Source organism: Zalophus californianus, chromosome 14 (assembly GCF_009762305.2).
Source record: "Zalophus californianus isolate mZalCal1 chromosome 14, mZalCal1.pri.v2, whole genome shotgun sequence".
Lineage (NCBI taxonomy): Eukaryota > Metazoa > Chordata > Mammalia > Carnivora > Otariidae > Zalophus > Zalophus californianus.
This window is the reverse complement of record NC_045608.1, coordinates 38802707-38822661: the sequence shown is the minus strand read 5'-3', so window position 1 is coordinate 38822661 and position 19955 is coordinate 38802707. Positions and strand designations below refer to the sequence as shown.

At 39.8% G+C, this 19955-nt stretch overlaps 1 protein-coding gene across 4 annotated transcripts in view; it reads left to right on the top strand.

Annotated features, from left to right (window-relative positions):
* LOC113912558 overlaps window positions 1-19955 on the top strand; it is an 84575-nt gene that overhangs the window by 3126 nt on the left and 61494 nt on the right. For 2 of the 4 annotated variants that reach the window (XR_003516874.2, XM_027575883.2), the window contains exon 2: window positions 9617-9729. Coding sequence is in view for 1 of the 4 variants with exons in the window: in XM_027575883.2 (XP_027431684.1) it covers window positions 9708-9729 (22 nt within the window). In the remaining 3 variants the exon portion in view is untranslated. Of the gene's footprint in view, window positions 1-9616; window positions 9730-10676; window positions 10884-11123; window positions 12072-19955 lie in introns of those variants that run through there. The other 2 variants (XR_003516875.1, XR_003516876.1) reach the window with 2 other exon arrangements.

Genomic DNA, 19955 nt, shown 5'->3' with positions numbered 1-19955 from the left:
ACTTGATACCTATGTAGCCTCGTTCCTTGTAAGGCCATGGCTGGGCGTGTTGATTCTTGTTTACATGGCTTTTAAGATTACATTTCCATCCTGTTTCGTCTTTAAAGGGGATAATAATAGTACTATATTATAGGGTTATGCTATCAAGCAGTAAAGTTGTCATGGCACTTACCAGTGTGTGGACATGGCTAGCATTTAGTTTATGATTCATTGTCTGGCACTGTTCCCCCTTCTTCCCTACCACATAACTGCATAGGTTTATACACTCTGCATATATTTATTATCTCCCTGCTGTGTAAAGAGTCTTTTTACATATGGCTAGGTAAAGTCTTCCCAAGATTTGACTAATCTGATGAAATTAAAATAGTTCAGAAGAGTTCTCAAGCACTAGACTGCATTTCCCAAGTGACAGATTCCTGACATCTTGGCTTTTGCATCAGTTAGCCCTCTTATCTCATTTGTTTTATGGGCTCTGCCTGTCTGTTCCTTGCTTCAGAAGGATCATGGGGATGAGTCTAAATTAAAGGGGCAACTCAATGGGAAGGAGGAGGGAGGCGATGGGAAACCGTACAGGAAGGGTCTGACCCAAACCTGGCACTTTGCCTGTTCACCAGCCTTAACTCAGCACTGGGCAGCACCTATTAGGTTCTCAGTAAATATTGATGACAGATAAGTGACAACCTAGAACTTAATACCAAGGGGAGTTATATGCGCACATTGTGGGATTGATGGGGGTGGTCAGGGCCTTCCTGAAATGCACAGACTTGAGACCTTTGAAGGAAATCTTTCTTTCCTACTAGGAATGCTGTCATTCTGTGTGGATTTCTCTGTCCAGCTACATTGCAGGGAGCACCTAATTTCTGGGATGCCCACAGACTCCTCCTGAGTGAAACCTGCTTCTGAGCATTGTGAGGCCTGATGTATTGGGTCTGTGGCATAGAATCTGGAGTGTCAGGGCCTGGGTGGTTATGGAGCAGCCCCCAGAGACGTTTGGAAATGTGAAGTCATTTGGGGTTCTCATAGATGGGTGGGGCTGATTTCTTTATCACACTGACTGGGCCCTCTGACTGGTTTTGACCAGTGGAATGTGGGCAGAGAAGAGGATGGGCAAGTTCAGAAGAGAGGCTTGGAGAAGCAGCCTGTGTTCTGCTGTCCCTCCTGTGCTGTGTGCGTGTGCCAGAGGACCAGGCCCACGTTGCTACAGGATTCAGCCTGGGCCCTTCAATGATGAGCAGACCTGAGAGAATGAAGCTGACCCAAAACCTGAGCCCAGGCAAGCTTAGATGAGTAACAGCTCATCCACAGGTCCGCAAATGAGAAATAAATGCCTGTTTTTATAAATCCCGGGGAAGTTGTGTTTTGTGATTTGTTATCACAGCAAGACCTGATAGGCCTGCATAAGGAAAAATGTCCCAGCAAAGGTGAATAAGCAACCTCTCCTCACTGCTCTGAAAACACTATAGTAAATGAACAAGAAATACATCCGATCCCCAAAAACACAGGTGTGAACACACACATTCAATAAACAATCACATAAATCATTATACACTTGCACATTGTAATGCATGCTTTAATAAAAAGTTAAGAAACATAAGATGAGTGCGCCTGGGTGGCTTAGTTGGTTAAGCGACTGCCTTCAGCTCAGGTCATGATCCTGGAGTCCTGGGATTGAGTCCCGCATTGGGCTCCCTGCTCGGCGGGAACCCTGCTTCTCCCTCTCCCACTCACCCTGCTTGTGTTCCCTCTCTTGCTGTCTCTCTCACTGTCAAATAAATAAAATAAAATCTTAAAAAAAAAAGACATTCCAATGCTCATGAATTAGAACAAATGTTGTTCAAATGTCTAAATTACTCAAAGCAATCTACACATTTAATGCAATCCCTATCCAAATACAAACAGCATTTTTCACAGAGCTAGAACAAACACTCCTAAAATTTGTACAGAAACACAAAGACCCTGAGTAGTCAAAGCAATCTTGAAAAAGAAAAGCAAAGCTAGAGGCATCACAATTCCAGACTTCAAGTTATATTACAAAGCTGTAGTTGTTAAGACAGTATGGTACTGATACAAAAATAGACACATAGATCAGTGGAACTGAATAGAAAAACCAGAAGTAAACCCACAGCTATATAGTCAATTAATCTTCTATACAGCAGGAAAGATTATCCAATGGGAATAGGGCAGTGTCTTCAAATTGTGTTGGGAAAACTGGAGAGCAACATGCAAAAGAAAGAAACTAGACCACTTTCTTACACCATACACAAAAATAAATTCAAAATGGATAGAAGACCTAAATGTGAGACCTGAAACCATAAAAATCTAGAAGAGAACACAGGCAGTAACCTCTTGACATCGGCCATAGCAACTTTTTTTCTAGATATGTCTCCTGAGGCTAGGGAAACAAAAGTAAAAAGAAACTACTGGGACTACATCAAAATAAAAAGCTTCTGCACAGCAAAGGAAACAATCAGCAAAAGTAAAAGGCAACCTACAGAATGGGAGAAGATATCTGCAAATGACATATCCGACAGTTAGTATCCAAACTATCTAAAATATATAAAGAACTTAAAAATTCAACACCCAAAAACCAAATAATCCGATTAAAAAATGGGCTGAAGACATAAACAGACATTCCTCCAAAGAAGACATCCACATGGCCAACAGACACATGAAAATACGTTCATTATAACTTACCAGCAGAGAAATGCAAATTAAAACTACAGTGAGATATCGCCTCATACCCATCAGAATGGCTAAAATCAAAAACACAAGAAACAACAAGTGTTGACAAGGATATGGAGAAAAAAGAACACTATTGCACTGTTGGAGGGAGTGCAAACTGGTGCAGCCATTCTGAAAAGCAGAATGGAGTTTCCTCAAAAAGTTAAAAATACAACTGCCCTACAATCTAGTAATTACACTACCGCACATATACCCAAAGAATACAAAAACACTAATTGAAATGCACCCCTGTGTTCATAGCAGTATTATTTACAATAGCCAAGATATGGAAACAGCCCAAGTGTCCATCAACTGATGAATGGATAAAGAAGATGCAGTGTATATACATAATGGAATATTATTCACTCATAAAAAAGAATAAAATCTTGCCATTTGCAACAACATGGATGGAGCTAGAGGGTATTATGCTAAGTGAAATAAGTCAGTCAGAGAAAGACAAATACCATATGATTTCACTCATATGTGGAATTTAAGAAACAAAATTAAGAAACAAAACAAATGAACAAAGTGAAAAAAAGAGAGAGAGAGGCAAACAGACTTTTAATTATAGATTAATTATAAATTGTAGAGAACAAACTGATGGTTACCTGGAGGGAGGTGGGGGAATGAGGAACTAGGTAATGGGGACTAAGGAGTGCACTTGTTGTGATGAGCACTGGGTGATGTATGGAAGTGTTGAAACACTATATTGTACACCCACAACTAATACAACACTGTATGTTAACTAACTGGAATCAAAAAGAAACTTAAAAAATTGGGAGGTAGTTTTCAGCCATTAATCTTCACATATTTTCCAGCATCGCATTCTTTCTCCTCTTCTGAAATTCCAATGACATGAATGTTGGTGTTCTTTTTCAATTCTCTCATAGGATCATGAGACTTTTTTTTTTTAATCTTTTTTCTCTGTTATTCAGATTGAATGATTTCTATTGATTTATCTTCAAGTTCACTGACTTGTTCTTTTGTCATCTCCATTCTGCTACTTTGTCCATCTGGTGTTTTCACATGAGCTGTATTTTTTCAGTTCTAAATTTTCCATTTTACTTTTCTTTATATCTCTTACTTCTTTGCTAAGACTTTCTATTTTTTATTTGTCTTAAGAGTATTTATAGTTACTTGTTGGAGAATCTTAATAAAATCTGCCTCTAAGTTTTGGTTGCTTAATTCCAACATGTTTGTCAACACAGTGTTGTCTTCTGTTGATTGTCTTTTCACAAATGACCTAAGTCTTTGTATACTGAATAATTTTGGATTGTGTCTCAGGCATTTGAAATATTATGTTATAAGATTCTGGACTTTGTTAAATCCTATGGAAAATGTTGATAATTTTAACAATCAATCAGGTTAGGTTCTGGTCACAAATTTTAACGCATTTTCTGCCGGCTGTGGTTGGGTATATTTGGAGTGCTATCTGGATCTGTCTCAAGTGTTTTCCATACATTGGCCAGCCTAGGATGTGGGCTATGATCAGTTAGTTCAGTTCCCAAAGTTTTTTATATGCTGATTAGGATCAGATCCATGCCATGTGCAGCTCCAAGGTGAGCCTATGGTTTGTAAACAATTTTATGGGGTTGCTTTCTGGACTCCTTCCTCTTTGTGTTCTTTTTGGTACTTTCCACCTTCCTGGAGTCCCCTTTTCCTATTCTTCAGTCAGAAATTTGGGGGAACATGTACGACTGAATCTGAACCAAGTGGTAGGAGGACCAGAAGGAATAAAATGGTAAACTCACCACTGGTTTGGTGATAAGCTTGCTTGTTTCTGATACACTTACCTTAAATAGCTATGTTTCCTCCCAAGGACTGGTTTTTCCTTTTCAATGCGTTTTTCCATGTAGTTTTACTTACATTCAGTTCTACGTATTTCTTAGATTTCTTTATTATTTCCTCTTTAAACTAATGTTATTTAATAATCCAAGTGTGATGTAATCATATTATTTTGTTTCTGATATGGGAATTTTTTTGTTATCTTTTTTTGGTAACTTCTTATTTTGAAAGACTACAGTAAAAAGAATTCCTATATACACTTTACTTTTATCCAGATTTACCATTTATTAACATTTTGCCCCATTGGCTTAGTCATTTGCTGTCTTTTTCTCTCTCCTTCATTATCTACACACATACACAACACACACAACACACACATTTTTTTCTGAACCATTTTTAAAGAAATTACAGATATTATGCCTCTTTTCCCTAAATATTTCAGTGTGTGTTCCTGAAAATAAGGAACTTATTTATAATATATTTATATATAAGCTCTTATATAACCACAGTATAATGATAAAAATCAAGTATTTACCATTGATACAATACTATAATCTACCCCGCCCATATTCAGCTGTCCCAATAATGCCCATTATATTGCATAGCTTTTTTTTTTTTAACTGGTTTAGAATTCAGTCCAGGACTACCGCATCACATCTGGCTATAAAGGAGCTGTTCTTTTGTCATTTATTTCCTGAGTCTTTTTTATATGCTTCAACACCAGTACTGGCCCTTTTCCAAATTCTGTGATTTTTGTTTTGCTAAAACATCTCTATGAGCATGTATTGTATCCTTTTAAGTTTAGTGAACCACCAGCAAGACACCTCTTCCTTGCTGTGGCATTCCCCGATTACCAAAGAATATTGTTACCTTCTTATAGTCCCGCATTCCTAAAACCTCGGAATAATTTTAGTTTCTTTTCTTTCTTCTCTCTATCTTGTATCATTTTCACAGCTCAGTGACTTGATTTACACCAGAGTAGAGCCCTGATCTACCCTGGAAAGTTTTCTTCATTTCTGGAGGACACACTTTAAGATTTGACTTTTGTCCTTAAACAAAGACTACTTCATCTTCAAGAGTGAAACACGTATTCTTATACTAACATTCAACATATTTTATTCTCTTTGAGCTAGCATGTTACTGAAGCCGAAATTGGCTTCCTCTGGGCTTTTGTGAAAATGTGAACACTTTCAATGTATGGAACAGATCTTCATCCATTATATGGGCTGATGCTTGTCAATTATCCCTCTTCTACTCCATGACAGTGTCTGGACACATGACACACAAACCTGAAACATTCCACTTCAAAAGGATGACAGTTTTCTAATTTGCAAATGGATTTCAAGTTAAATCTCCTATAATTGATACTAAATACAATATCTACCAAATTCGACTTATGTGGAATTCCTGTTTCTATGACCCAAACTACTTAGGATCATTTTCCTTCTACTTTATTGAAACTGGTTATCTATCATATTGACATTATTAGCTTATGTAAAATATGTAAACTCTCTATTACATTATTTCTGCTGTTTCATAAACTAATGTTTAGTGTACATATCACACATAAAATCAACTCATCAGTTTGGGTTAGAATTTAATATTTTAATTTACCAAAATTATCATCATGATGCCAAATGTTATTAAAGCTGTTTAAAAAAAACACTGCAAAGCGTTTATTCTTAGTTTCAGTGAGCTAAAATTATAGTTTCCTCTTTTGTACAATTGAAAGGCAATATTATTTCTGAATCATAAAGATTTCACTCTCAGTACGATAAACAACTCAGTAAAAATTGAAATAAAAATTTCTCTAACCAGCATCTGTTCTCATGGATTTGTGCAAAAGATGTATTGCTTCTCTGTACTGCTTCTACCCTCCCACACTATGTTTTTGCTGTTCCTTAAGCACATCTGGCATGTTCCCCTCTCAGTATCTTGGGTACCCCTGCAATATTCAGGCTGAGTGGTTAAAATCTATTTCAGATTCTCATCATCTAAATAAAATTGTAATAGTTGGTCAGATGGTCGTTGAAACAGACGGAGCTGTTTGACCAACCATTACAATACAATATTTAGTTTCTCATCTACTTCAAAATTCAGCCTTCATTTACAAAGTTAAGAGATGAATCTTCCACTTAACACATGGAAGAAAAGCGGTGTAATTGCCCAGTCTCTGGTACTGAATTTGGATTCTGTGGCTACCACTTACCAGCCAATGTTCCTAGGCAGGTTACTTAATGGTTCCAGATTCAGTTTCCTTACCTGTATGATCAGAACAAAAATAGAAGCTACCTCCTAGAGTTAATGGATTAATTCAATAGTTATGAGTACCCATTTTGTGCCAGGCGTTGTAGGCGCTGTGGATACAGCATAAACAATACACACAAATATTCCTGCCCAGGAGGCAGACAAGAAACAAATAAATAATTGAAATTGTGTATTATGTCATCTAATGATAAGTACTGTAAGAAAAATATAGCAGGGGAGGGACAGAGGAAGGCTGGAAATATGGGTGAGCAATTTTCAGTGAAGTTATCAGGAAAACCTCATTGAGAATATAGCATTTCTGCAGAGGCCTGAAGGACTTGAGGAGGCTGGGCAGGTGAAGATCGTAGCAAAGAGCCTTCTGGGGAGGAAAGACCAGCGAGCGCAAAGGAGCTGAGGTGGAGGTGGAAGCATGCCTTTTGTGTTGAAGAAACGGCAAAGACAGAAGTAGAGGAAAGGGGCACGAGAAGAAATATGTCCCAGCTCCCACTCTGCATCAATCTGGGAGGGACAGACGACAATGTGACAGCTTTTATTTCAGTTTTCTGCTGAGATGCTATATTTATGTTTGTTAAACATGAAATGCCCGACACATTCTAATTTAACAATGACTTGGTATATTTTTGGGCAAATTCTAGCATGGCTTTAGAGGCTCCTGAACTAAAATCCTGACGGGGATGTGGAGGGGGTGGTAAGCGGAAGGGGACAGCAGCAAGCAGGCTGAATGGTCAGATGACCTGACAATCATAGCTACAGGCTTTCTAGAGAAGAAAGGAGGAAAGGTTTGCAAAGGGAAGGAGGACACCTGCTCTACTCCAGGGAAGAGTATAAACAGGAGGAGTCCCACTTAGAGAATTATGGGCACAATGGCCTCTAGTGAGGGCCAGGATTCCAGTAGACGCCTGAGGACAGTCCTTGTCAACCTTGGCTGCTTATAGTGACCACTGGGGGACTTTAAAGATACTGGGCGGAGGGCGCCTGGGTGGCTCAGTTGGTTAAGCGACTGCCTTCGGCTCAGGTCATGATCCTGGAGTCCCGGGATCGAGTCCCATGTCGGGCTCCCTGCTCAGCGGGGAGTCTGCCTCTCCCTCTGACTCTCTTCCCTCTCGTGCTATTTCTCATTCTCTCTCTCTCGAATAAATAAATAAAATCTTTAAAAAAAAAAAAAGATACTGGGCGTGGAGTCCAGCCCTCAGAGATTCTGATTAATTGCTTTGGGGTGTGGCCTGAGTGATCAAGAGTTACTACAGCTCCCCAGGGGATGGTAAGGTACACCCACTGTTAAAAACCACTTCTTTAGGGGCGCCTGGATGGGTCAGTCATTTAATTGCCTGCCTTCAGCTCAGGTCAAACCCCATGTTGGGCTCCCTGCTTAGCAGAGAGTCTGTTTCTCCCTCTCCCTCTGCTCCTCCCCACCCTGCTCATGCTTGACTCTCACTCTCTAAATAAATAAATAATAATCTTAAAAAAAAAAGATAAAAATCACTTTATAGCAAAAAAGGTGAGGGGACCATTCAGGGACATTCAGGGTGGTGAGAGATTTACATAAGACGATTCTTTAAGATATTAACCCAGTTCCTGGTACATGTCAGCTATGGATTTCCTTTTCCAGATTCCAATGCTTAAATTCTGGCAGAAGTAAGAAGGCGACATTTATTCTGCAGGATGGGATTGACATTAAATGGAGAAAAACATGTCAGGGGATTCTTCACTCCATCCAAGATGGTATCTTTATAACATTCCCCCAGTCAGTCCATAGTACATGGTCAGCCCAGAGCTCTGTCTGGAGATTGGTCATTCCTTACCATCCCTGCTTTACAAATGAGACTATAGCCAAGGTTGAACTGAATAAGTGGAATGTTCCTCTTCTCCTCGTAATTAGTTTGGGAATCAAGCAGATTTGTCTGCAAAACTAGCTACCCTATTAGATCTAAATTCCAGTTTTTCTTTAGGATGAATAGGCTAAGCATGAATTTAAGCCAGTTAATTTATTAGCTGCTACTATATATATATTCAAACTGAGGAATAATAAAAGTAACAAATGACCCTAAATATTGCATGACTATCTTTATGGTTAGCGAACAAGCTAATATATTTTTGCATGCTCCTCTTATCTGATATTAATAAAAGTTATGATCTCAATCTTCAGTTAAAAAAGAATTCAGCCAAAGTCCTAAGAAATTCATAAAGACACATAGATCTTTTTAGAGCTAATATTTAAACCATTTGAGTAACTGGAAAAGGAAATGATCAAATTACCTCATCGGTTTCTCATTCTGTCTTCAGTTTCAGAGTGAAACAGCTTATCTTTCTAAGCAGATCTTTTTGGAACTGCCTATATTTCTTTTGAAACATTATTTACATAACTTCATTCTACCACTATTTGCAGAATACTATTTAGAGTAATTTAAACAAAAATTCATAGAGCAATGTGTGAGTGATAAATTCTTTTAAAAAAGTAGAGCAGTTAGGTATGCTCATACTTTCTATCCAAGGGAGTTATATATTTACCAACATGTTTGTCTGACCTCTGAGCCAGTCCATATATTGTAAGCCAGCACTACAGTAATGTTCCATCAAAAAAGGGTAGCTACTTACATTAGATGTTTCTACTTGTATTTTAATACATTTTTATTTTGAAATAATTTTAGACTTACGGAAAAGTTGCAAAAATAGTACAGAGCACTCTGGTATACCCCTCCGCCTAGTTTCTCCATTGTTAACATTTTATTTTACCATAGTATAATTGTCCAAACTAAAAAACTGGCATTGGTGCATTATTATTAAAGGTCAGATTTATTTGAATTTCACCACTTTTTCCATTAATGTCCTCTTTCTGCTCCAGGATCCAGTCCAGGAGCCCATGCTGTATTTGGCTGACGTGCTTCCCAGTCTCCTCTGGTCTGTGACAACATCTCAGTCTTTCCTTCTTTCTCATGAGTTTGGAAAGGAGCACGAGTAGGTAACCTGTAGAATGTTCCCCCAATTTAGGTTTTTCTGGTGTTTTTCTCATGATTACACAGTGGTTATGGGATTTTGGAAAGAATACCACCAAGGTGAAGTGACCTTGTCATCACATCATCCAACTATTTTAAAACTACTAAATTTGGACTAAATACACTCTAAGATCCTTCCCAGTCCTAAAATGTTATGATCGTATATTTTATAGAGCCCACTATTTTTTAAGCAAATTTGTATATATATATATTTAAAACAAATACAAGTCTTGTAAATTTTGGTCTATAATTTCACTCAAGTGGTAAGTAGCAGGGAAGTCCACAGAACCAATCTATCGGCTGGAGCAGATTAACATTATACTTCTCCCACAAGCCATGCACTCTGTATGGAACTCTAGCATCTAGATTTATGTCTGATTTTACCAGTATATTAATATCCCCATCCTTGGCTAAAGTGACTCGTGTGAGGCAGATATATCAGCAGGCCAAGCATATTTTAGAATAAAAGGAAAAGAATAAAAAATCCAATTAAAAAAAAAAGGTAGGAATGTATCCAATTATGCAGACATCCAGAATAAGAAAGAAGCTCCTAGTTCAAGGAATCCAGGCTTCCTTGAGTGAGAACAGGAGGAAAAATTGGAGAGGAGAGATGGGCAAAGAAAAAAGAGAAGACGGAGAGGAAATCGCTGGTCAGCAGACATTTCATTAAAATGATTTTGTAGTTGCCTTATTTTCTTTTGTGACCATTTAATCTTATACTTCTGAGCAACTGGAACTTACCATATTTGGAAATTAATATTAAAATGTTTTCAGAGTGAGTGAATACAGTACTGAGTAGAGCCTATATTGACACTAAAAACTGACATGACATTTGCTTTGTGTTGTACGATGCTCACACATGCATTATTCAATTTGACTGTTGAAATGCCCTGTACCCTTCTATTTCAGAAGGGAAGAATAGATACATCATTACAGCATTTGAAATCCCGAAGCCCTTGCTTGTAGCCTCCACCCTCGTCTTACAGATGAGACAGAAACCTCGAGATGTGACAACTAGCACCCATAGCCAGTTAGCGGTAGAGCATGGAACAGTCTCCGCTGACCTCACCCTCCAGGCTTGCTGGCTGCTTCAGAGCATGTAATAAAGCAACAGTGAATGCCTACACAGTACGTCACTTCACGAGTATTAACTCATTTATCCTCACAACACACTGTGAGGTGGGAAGCCCTATTTATAAGCGACGAAGTGAAAACACATCAAAATTAGACAGTTTGCCCAACATCAGACACCTAGCGAAGGGCAGTCCAAGGATTTGAACCCAGATCACCTGGCTACCCTAACTCACTGCCCTAACAGCTGATTTCCTCGCCTTTTTCTTTCATTTGCTCTCCCAGGAATAGGAAACTTTGAACTGTTGTGATTGTCACAAGCATTCATAGGATGTTGGGAGAGGTCCTCGAAAAGACGTGACTGCCAGTTGAACCATGAGCTGGACCCCGGTGCCCAGAAGCTCCTGACCCCCTCCCCTGTCCTTGGAATGTGGGTTCCACTTGCCTTTCCTGTGCTCAGAGGCCGCTCCAAGGACACAGCCTTGTGATAGGGGTGTGGTTTTGAAAACACCTGCACAATATATGTGACTGAACCCAGTTAGGGCCTCCTTATAAACTTTTAACATTTGGCAGATGGGTGCAGGGACCCGTTTGTCTTACTGCTGCCCAAGACAAGCCTCCCATGCAAGTTCTTTTTGCTTATTAAAACTGCCACCTACCAAACTGGAATGGCCTGCCTCCTGTCGCAGTCTCTCCTTGCCCTCTGCTTAAGGGGGCCAAGGTCAGATTACAGCTGGGAAGCTCCTGAGGAGGTTAGGAGACAGAGGAGTCTTGAGTTATAGGTGCAATCAATGTGGAGGAGAGTCTCCCAAACTGGGCTGAGATGACAAGGCTTTCTTATAACAGTTGATACAGTTGCTGAATTTCTCCTTATGCCAGTCCCTTTTGCCTTCAGAGTATAACTGAACAATCCAGTCATGCCACACCTTCCTGAATACATACTGAACACCTACTATGCTCTGCATGGCTATAAACATGGACAAGACAGACTCCTGCTCTCGAGATTATAATTTAGTCATGGTGGGAGATGGGGAATTCAGGATGGTAAAGGTAAAATTTTCTGATAATATCAGAGGCAAAGGGATCACTTGTTGAAAAAAAAAAAAACATGTAGCAGATTACCGCTGTGAATAAAGTTGTCCCGAATATAGTAATAAATACACCATTAAGTATGAGGTAGTACTGATTTACAAGAGATGGTCATCATGATTTTGACTGTAATAAGTACAGTGATAGCAGCTAATACAAGACATGATAGTTTGTAAGATTCACTTCATGTCCAATAGCAGGACAATTTTTAACATTCCTTTTAAAAAAATCTGTTAAAGTTTGTTTCATATTTTTCAAAGAGAAGGCACTTTATCCTATCTGTATGTGAGAGGAAGCAAATTGCAAAACATTTGAAATCAATGACTAGATATATTCTCTTCTGACCCCAAACAAGCCCCTTACTCCAAAGACAAAAAATTTCCAAACATACCTTACATCGTCCTGGTCATCTCTGGAAGCTGAAAATATTTCAGTACCTGAGATTTAAAGCAGAAATAATTCTTCAGTTTTTATTTGCGGACAAGAGGGAGATTATGATATCTTCAATATAGCATAAGGTCTGTGGAACAGGATATATTGAGAACTCAACTTCAAAAAGTCTTCATGTAGAATTCTGTTTATATTTCAAACTTCCAATCCAGCTAATCGGCATGCATTCATGCTGTTCAGATTTCATTATTTATGATTCGATATAACTTTAAGAGTAGGCAGTTAGACTGTAAAGAGGAGCAATTATTTAGTCTTCTACTCAGCATTTTCATTTATTTATGCTGACTCATAAATTCCTTGATATGGTCACATCAAGCCAACACTTCCTTAATTTGCATGCAGTCACAAGAAGGAGTTATGACTCTGAAATCACAGCAGGAAATCTCTATTTTAGCTTTGGTGACTCCACAGGGCATCAATTGATGGCTCCGTTGTCATTTGTTCATTTTTGCCTTTGCTATTATTTTCTCCCCACACAAATTGCTTGCCAAATGTTTCTGGAAGCAGCATGGTTGTTTTCACTTGGAACAACCACTGTTGGATGCTTATATTTCTTCTGCTGTCAAATTCGGTAACTTGGTCAGAATTGCTATAGCTCCAGTCACGAGTAAATCAGTGCTTCCTGGGAAATTCCTCATTTTTATTGTCGAGGTGTTAAATGCAATTCAGACTCATAAAATGATTTATTTCCCGGCAGACTAGAAAGGACAATAATCAAGTATATCTAAAATCGTTATAGTCACCACAGCAGCCAGATCGAACTAGAATCCAAATCGCCTCTAGGATCCTTCATGCATCCCAATTCCTTCCTTCTCTCATACTTGCTAGACTTCGAAAAACAAGTATTAGTCTCAGGAGGCTTTAGTTGAGGCAGTCCTTATGATTCTTGTGGATATTTCACGTGGGTCCCCTCCATGTACAAAACACTGTCAGGTTGGGGGAGTCAATATTTTAGAAATGGAGAAACCAAGACTCGGAAGGTAAATGACTCATCTAGGATGCAACAGGTAACAGGTGGCCCTGCTGATGCTAGAATCTTCTGAGTCCCCGATCACTGCTCCCCACTCCATATTCCCCTGAACAAACCAAATGAAACAATAAGGTTAGGAGATAGAGGTGATATAGTTGACAATTCACAAAAGGATCTCAGCGCTGGGATGGAGAAGCACATGTAACCTTTAGTTCTATTAAAAATCCATGAACTTTTATCTTTTATTTGATGTCTGTGGTCCCTTGGGTTTCTTCCACTCCTTTAACCAATCCCATTTGATAAAGATGACCTTTTATCTAACATTGCTTTTATTTCAGACGATGAAAATAGTATGAGCTTTAAAATATATCCACCCTACGTTTGAAGCTCAATTCTGTTACCATTCGTGTGCCCTAAGGCATGAAAAATCTCTCCAAAGCAGAGGAGATGAATTAAAATTTACCTCCTCATCGAATTGCTGTGAGGTTTTTAAAGACAATTATGTCAGAATATGCACAGTATCTGGCACAGAGAAGGTAATCTATAAATGTAAATAACTTTGCTTTGACACGACCATATTCTATCTTCTGTGTGCATTTAGGTTACTTATTTTGTATTTATACTGCACTACAATGATGCTCAGGGGAATAATAAGGGAAAAATGAGGCTGAGATAAATTCCATATATATCCTCTAAATATAATATTCATCTGGTCCAACATCTGTATCAGAAAGATGAATTTGGCTTAAAGCATATGGAATCTCCCACTGAAGTAAAAATTACTTAGTACTTTATACATGCAAATAGTTTAAACCTTACATTTAGAAAATTATGAAAAATACAGGGATTCTTTCAATCCAGTATCACATGTTCCCTCTGAAAGGATGCATGACCCTAAGTATACCTAGTTAGTTACCATTCATTCATTTATTAAATAAACATTTATTGGGTTCTTATTATGTGTCTAGCTTCCTGGAGCCTCATTAGTTTCTAGGTAGAGAAGCAACCAAAAGTTACAACAGGCATTCTTGAATTTGAATCTGTCCCCAGTTGATGTGGAGAAGGATAGGCTTCAGGTAGACTTGGAATCCATGTAATTCCAAATAGACCAGAAACTGGGAACACCTGTGATGGTGGAGCTATTTCATGATGGCAGGTGTTAGGAGGGGGGAAAGGGCCCCTTCAGGTCAGTGGCAACAGTGTTACTTCTGCCAGACTTCAGGGGTTACATGATCATGAAGTGTTGCCCACTGGGCATCTGGCCCCAGACTCCTGGGCACCTCTGGGAAAATGATATAAGAACATTCCTCTTGTTTTGGACTCTGATTTTAATCATGAATGTCAAAGGTGAAAGAAGGCTTAGCTCATCTAGTCTATGCTTCCCTTTTATAGATAAGGAAAGTGAGGCCTATAGAGACAAAGATGTGCCTAAGATTACCCATCTCATTTGAAGCAGAGGTGGGACTGGGCTGGTTCTAGGGCAGTTACATCAGGCAGCCCTCGCTGCCTCTTGAGCCGAGTGTCATGATTAAGCCAGTGTTTGGCTCCTTCAACTGAGCTTTAATCCCCCCTCAGACATTCACATGGTGAGTTAAATTCACGAAGGACTGGAGAGTAGTAGAGACGCTTCTAGGAGAACGCTGCTTTGATGCACTATTTACGAGTACGAGTTACAGAACCTAAAAAAATACCACACAGGTCTTTATGAACACCTATAAAAATTGTTCTTCCAAAAATGACAATAACTGGGAGCACCTGGGTGGCTCAGTCCTTAAGCGTCTGCCTTTGGCTCAGGTCATGATCCCGGTGTGCCCGGATTGAGCCCCCTTCCGGCTCCCTGCTCAGCGGGGAATCTGCTTCTCCCTCTCCCTCTGCTCCTCTCTCCCTCCGCCCCCCACCCCAGCTTGTGCTCTCTCTCTCAAATGAATAAATAAAATCTTTATTAAAAAAACAAAAATGACAATGACTTCCTTAATGAGAGTTTGAGGCTACAAGTCTAAAGGCACAGGTCATCACTGCCAAGGGCAGTTTTCTTTCGGAAAGATCATTTGGGAGAGTCTTAAAGGATTACAAAATTTCAACACCGAATTTCTCAGTATGTCGCACAGAGTCATAAGGCGTACCCATCCTCTTCCAAAGCAAGGTCTGATGCTGGGAAACAACTCGATAGTAAACGAGGAAATACGATTTCACATATGTAAAAAAATTGTGCGTGAGAAAAACTGAAAGAACATATTTCAAAATATTAGTAGTCGTTATCTCTGGATTGTGGGTGATTTGTTTCCTTTTGAATACCTTTTTGGTATTTCCTAACTTTTCTGCCTTGAATATATATTATATTTATTCTTAACCAGGTATTATATGTTTCTGTGTGTGTGTGAATGAATATACATATACACACACTTCTAAGAATACTTTAGGAGTATCTTCCTGGTAGGGACTTGGTGCAGTCATAGGCATATCGCAGGCAGTGTTTATCATGAAAGGGGTAGAAGGTTGGGGGTGGGGTGGGAGTTCATAAAATGTTTTCCTAGACTTAACAGGATCTGCAATTCTGGACGGACTGCTCTATAATGGTCACTGGGCTGTGAATAATCAAATGGCCCTCGGGTGTTATTTAAGATGGGGCAGAGCGTAAAGGAGGGCTCAAGTACACAGCCACCACCCCCCTCCCCACTCCAGTCCCCCCACAGTACTACCCAAAACATTAAAGTTTAAGGAAAACCTTACTGTCCTTCCATTTGGCCAGTGGATAACTTGTTTCTAATATCCTGACCAGCCCCTCCCCACCAACTACCACTCCTAAGAACAACAAAGAAAAACCTCGCAATTAAAGTTGTTGGCTTCCAGTCCAGGAATGTAAAATAAAGATACGGAAGGCCTTGGGAGGAGGCTGAGGAACTTTCATTAATACGCGGGCATTAATATTAGTTGGGAATACATTTAGATTAAAGCTTCATTTGCTGACTTGAGAGGAGAGAGTTCTATCTGGGCTGTACTAGAAGGATGCATTTACGTACACTTAACGTGGTGAGCGCTTCCCCATGCGTGTAATTGTTGAATCCCTAGGTACACTTGAGACTAATATTATACGTCAACTATACCGGAATTGAAACAATTCTAAGATTATGCCTTCCAAAAAAATCAAAAAATACAAGGAGGCAGGTGTGAAATCTTACCGGTTTTGTGGAGGATGTTCTGTAGGGGATGAAAGCACTGTGTGAGGGTCCCTGGTCTCTGCCTCCTGCCCTCCAGCCTCCCGGCCACTCTACACATGTGCTGATTCTGTGGATACCGCGGAACCCCTCACCCTGTCTTCAGCCTGGGTGGCAGACACTGGCCCCACCATAATTCCACATATGCCCAAAGATACAAGGACAAGGAAGGGAAGATACCTCAGAAGTGTACCCCCCCCAAGCTGGTGATGAAGGTGGTTTTTACACCATGCTAGAGTTATGAGGATCCAGAGTAAGGTTGCCAGATAAAATACAGGCCTATGAAATTTGAATTTTAGATAACCAGGCATACATTTGTATGCAAGTGTACATAATTATACTAAAAATGATCTGTTGTTCATCTGAAATTCAAATTGAACTGAGCGTTCTGTATTTTTATTTGCTGAACTTGGTTAACGCTAATCCTGAGTTAGGTGGTGATGTCCAACAAAATAAAATGTTAATCCAACGTAAGCACTTAAACACTGCTGACAGTCCAGTTCTCATAGTCGTTGTCTTCTCTTAAAGATCTGTATTTTATAGTATTCCTACTTCATTATTATCTGAGGGTTTGTAAAGTTCAATGATATCTTTCATTTGCGGGAATGGAAATGATTTTAATACTGATCTGAGATCATTTATATAATTGTGTTTAAGCTTAAATGAAGTCCTTGAAATATATATCCTCCACATTTCAGATTAATTCTGATTGGTAGCAGGCCCTTTTCCTTTTTAGAATTAGCCTGATAACCACTGAGACAGAGACCGAGGCTACATTCAATTCAGAAAATGATTGGATCAGAGGTATGATAATGCATTTTCAGCATGTCATCTATCCAGAAGGTGGTGATTGAAAGATCTGTGACATATCACAAGGAGTCAATCCCTTGCTATTTCGCAAAGATCGCAATCCCAACGATTACTGTTTCTACTTGTAACAGAGATGACCGTAAAATCAAAGAGGAAATATTCAAAGTGAGATGAAAGGAATAGACATTAGGAAAGACTACACGATGACTGGAGAAAAATAGGAAAAGATTTTAAAAGTTCTCCAACGTGGGGCATGCTACAATCGCTGCTTAGTCTCATAAAATTTCCTTTCCTCGTCTACTAACCCTGCGCTTCCCTCCTGTCTGCTGGAAAACAGCCAAAAGAGGAAAGGTTTTCAAATGCTAATAGGTAAATTCAAGCAGCCGGTGGCTGCAAGGAGCAACTAATTACTCAGTAAGGCTCAAAAGCAAGGTCAGAGGCAAAGCAAACTTGCCTTCTCCCAAATGCTAGATGACTGCTTTCTAATCATCCACCAAAAAAGTTAGTGCCCAAGGGCAAGTATGGAACAAAAAACAGCTGGGACAGAAACCCCTCAAAAGACATAGGATCAGAAGTTCTGAATTTTAGCCACTACTCCGCCAGCAGGGAGCTGTGACTTTGGAAAAGTTCTTCAGTCTCTCCCTTTATAGAAGGAAAAAATTGAATAAAACTAAGCTTGTAAGATCCCTGTCCAGTAAACTCCAAAGAAACTTCATTCAATTCGTTCCCCACCCGCCCCCAAACCCTCACTTCCCTTGCTCATCTTTTCCTCCTTTTCTACCTGGCAAAGCCCTAACCCTCCTCAGACCCAGGACCTATCCCGATCTATGTGTCAGGAAGCCCAGGCAGCTGAGAAGCCCAGGAACAAAGGGTGCAACTGAAAAGGTTAGCCCTGCCCTCTGGATCCAGAGCCAGCGTCGTCCACCCTCACTTGGCAGAGGTCCTCCCTGAGTTTTGAGAAAATAGAAAACTCCCTCCCCTCCCTGCTTTTTACTGCCTGTTCCACAGACTCGTGGTCTTAGCACTAACTGCTTCCCCTTTCCTGTCTCAGGAGAAGGATCTTGCTTTAGATGATGCTCCGGGGATCATCATTTCTCTAGGATATAAGTTCTTCCATTTGACTAGAGAACGTCCTCAGCATTAAACATTTATATAATCTATTAAAACAACAACAACAACAACAACTCCTCCCTTGTCTCCTGATTGTGATTTCCTTTCTTAGGAGTTAGGCTCTTTGAAAGGGTGGACGGTCATGATCATTCCGCTTTCTTATTGCAGTTCCCTCTTTCATTCACTTCTACCTGGCTTCTACCCCTGCTGCCCCAGAGAGTGCCCCCCTGAAATCATCACCTACCTTATTGCTAGAGCCAAAGGACATGTTCCAGCCCTCAGGCCTAACAGCATTTGCCCTAAAATGTTCTTACCCTTGGCTTTTATGAGCTCGCTCTCTCTCTGTCTCTCTGATCTTCCTTCTCAGTCTATCCCTTAAATGTTGATATCCCCTAGGATAGTGTCTTAGGCTCCTCTTCCCTGGTTGGATTCACTTACCAACTTTCTAACATGCTTCATTTTCCCAAGACCGTACAAGTCATCCTGCTCTCGAAATGCTCTGTGTCCTTCTCAACATAGGGGACCGGCAGTCATCTTATCACCAATATCAGAAACCTGAGCCCTAGCCTTAAATCCACCATTTTGGTCAATATCCTATCAGTTTCACATCTGTAATGTCGTATTCATTATCAGGCAGATCTGATCTTGTCATCACCACCAGCCAGGTCTGTGACACCACACTGAACATCGTCAGAGGTCCCTTCGACAGGGACCTCGAAGCCTTTTGAAAGCCACCCTTTTCATTTACCCCACTGATCTCATCTCCAGCTACTCTCCACTGTTGCAATCTGTATTTTCATCAAAACGAATGCCTGGGGTCTCCAAAATGTGTCCTTCTGGGACTCCTCCAGGGCCTTTACACATGCTTCTCCTTCTGCTAGTATTCTACTTCTTGTCAGTTGACTTATTTCTACACATGCTTCATGACTCGGTCCCTGTGTCCTATCCACCAGAGGTCTTTCTGGTGCCCCAGTCTAGGTTGGTTTAGTCCAGTATCTGGAATATAGCAAAATGTAAAATATCTTGGAAAGTTCGATGAACTGCTTCAATGATTTTCTCTTTTAACAAGTAATTTTACCCTGTCTTGCTATGCCTGACTTCTCCCATCCCTCAACTTTATTTGTACTTCTCTTTTTGTTCTTTGGGTCTTATCCCATCTTACATGTATCACTTTTAATTCTGTCTTATGCCGTTCTTACAAAACATTTTCCAAAGAAAAACGTTCAAGAGAAGCTAATGGAGGTGTGGGTTCAATAGATGGTTGGAAAATAAAAACTAGATGAGAGTGGTGCATAGTTTATTACAGAATATCTGGCCTTCCAGATACTTCCTTAGTGTGATATTACCAGAGCTTCTTCTGTTTGGACTCAATTTTAGATATTGTATAAAGCCTCCAGCTTTGAACATAGGAATTTTCAGAGAGGTGCTGTATTAGAATTACTGTTAAGTGTGAGTGTATTCGTAAAGACACAG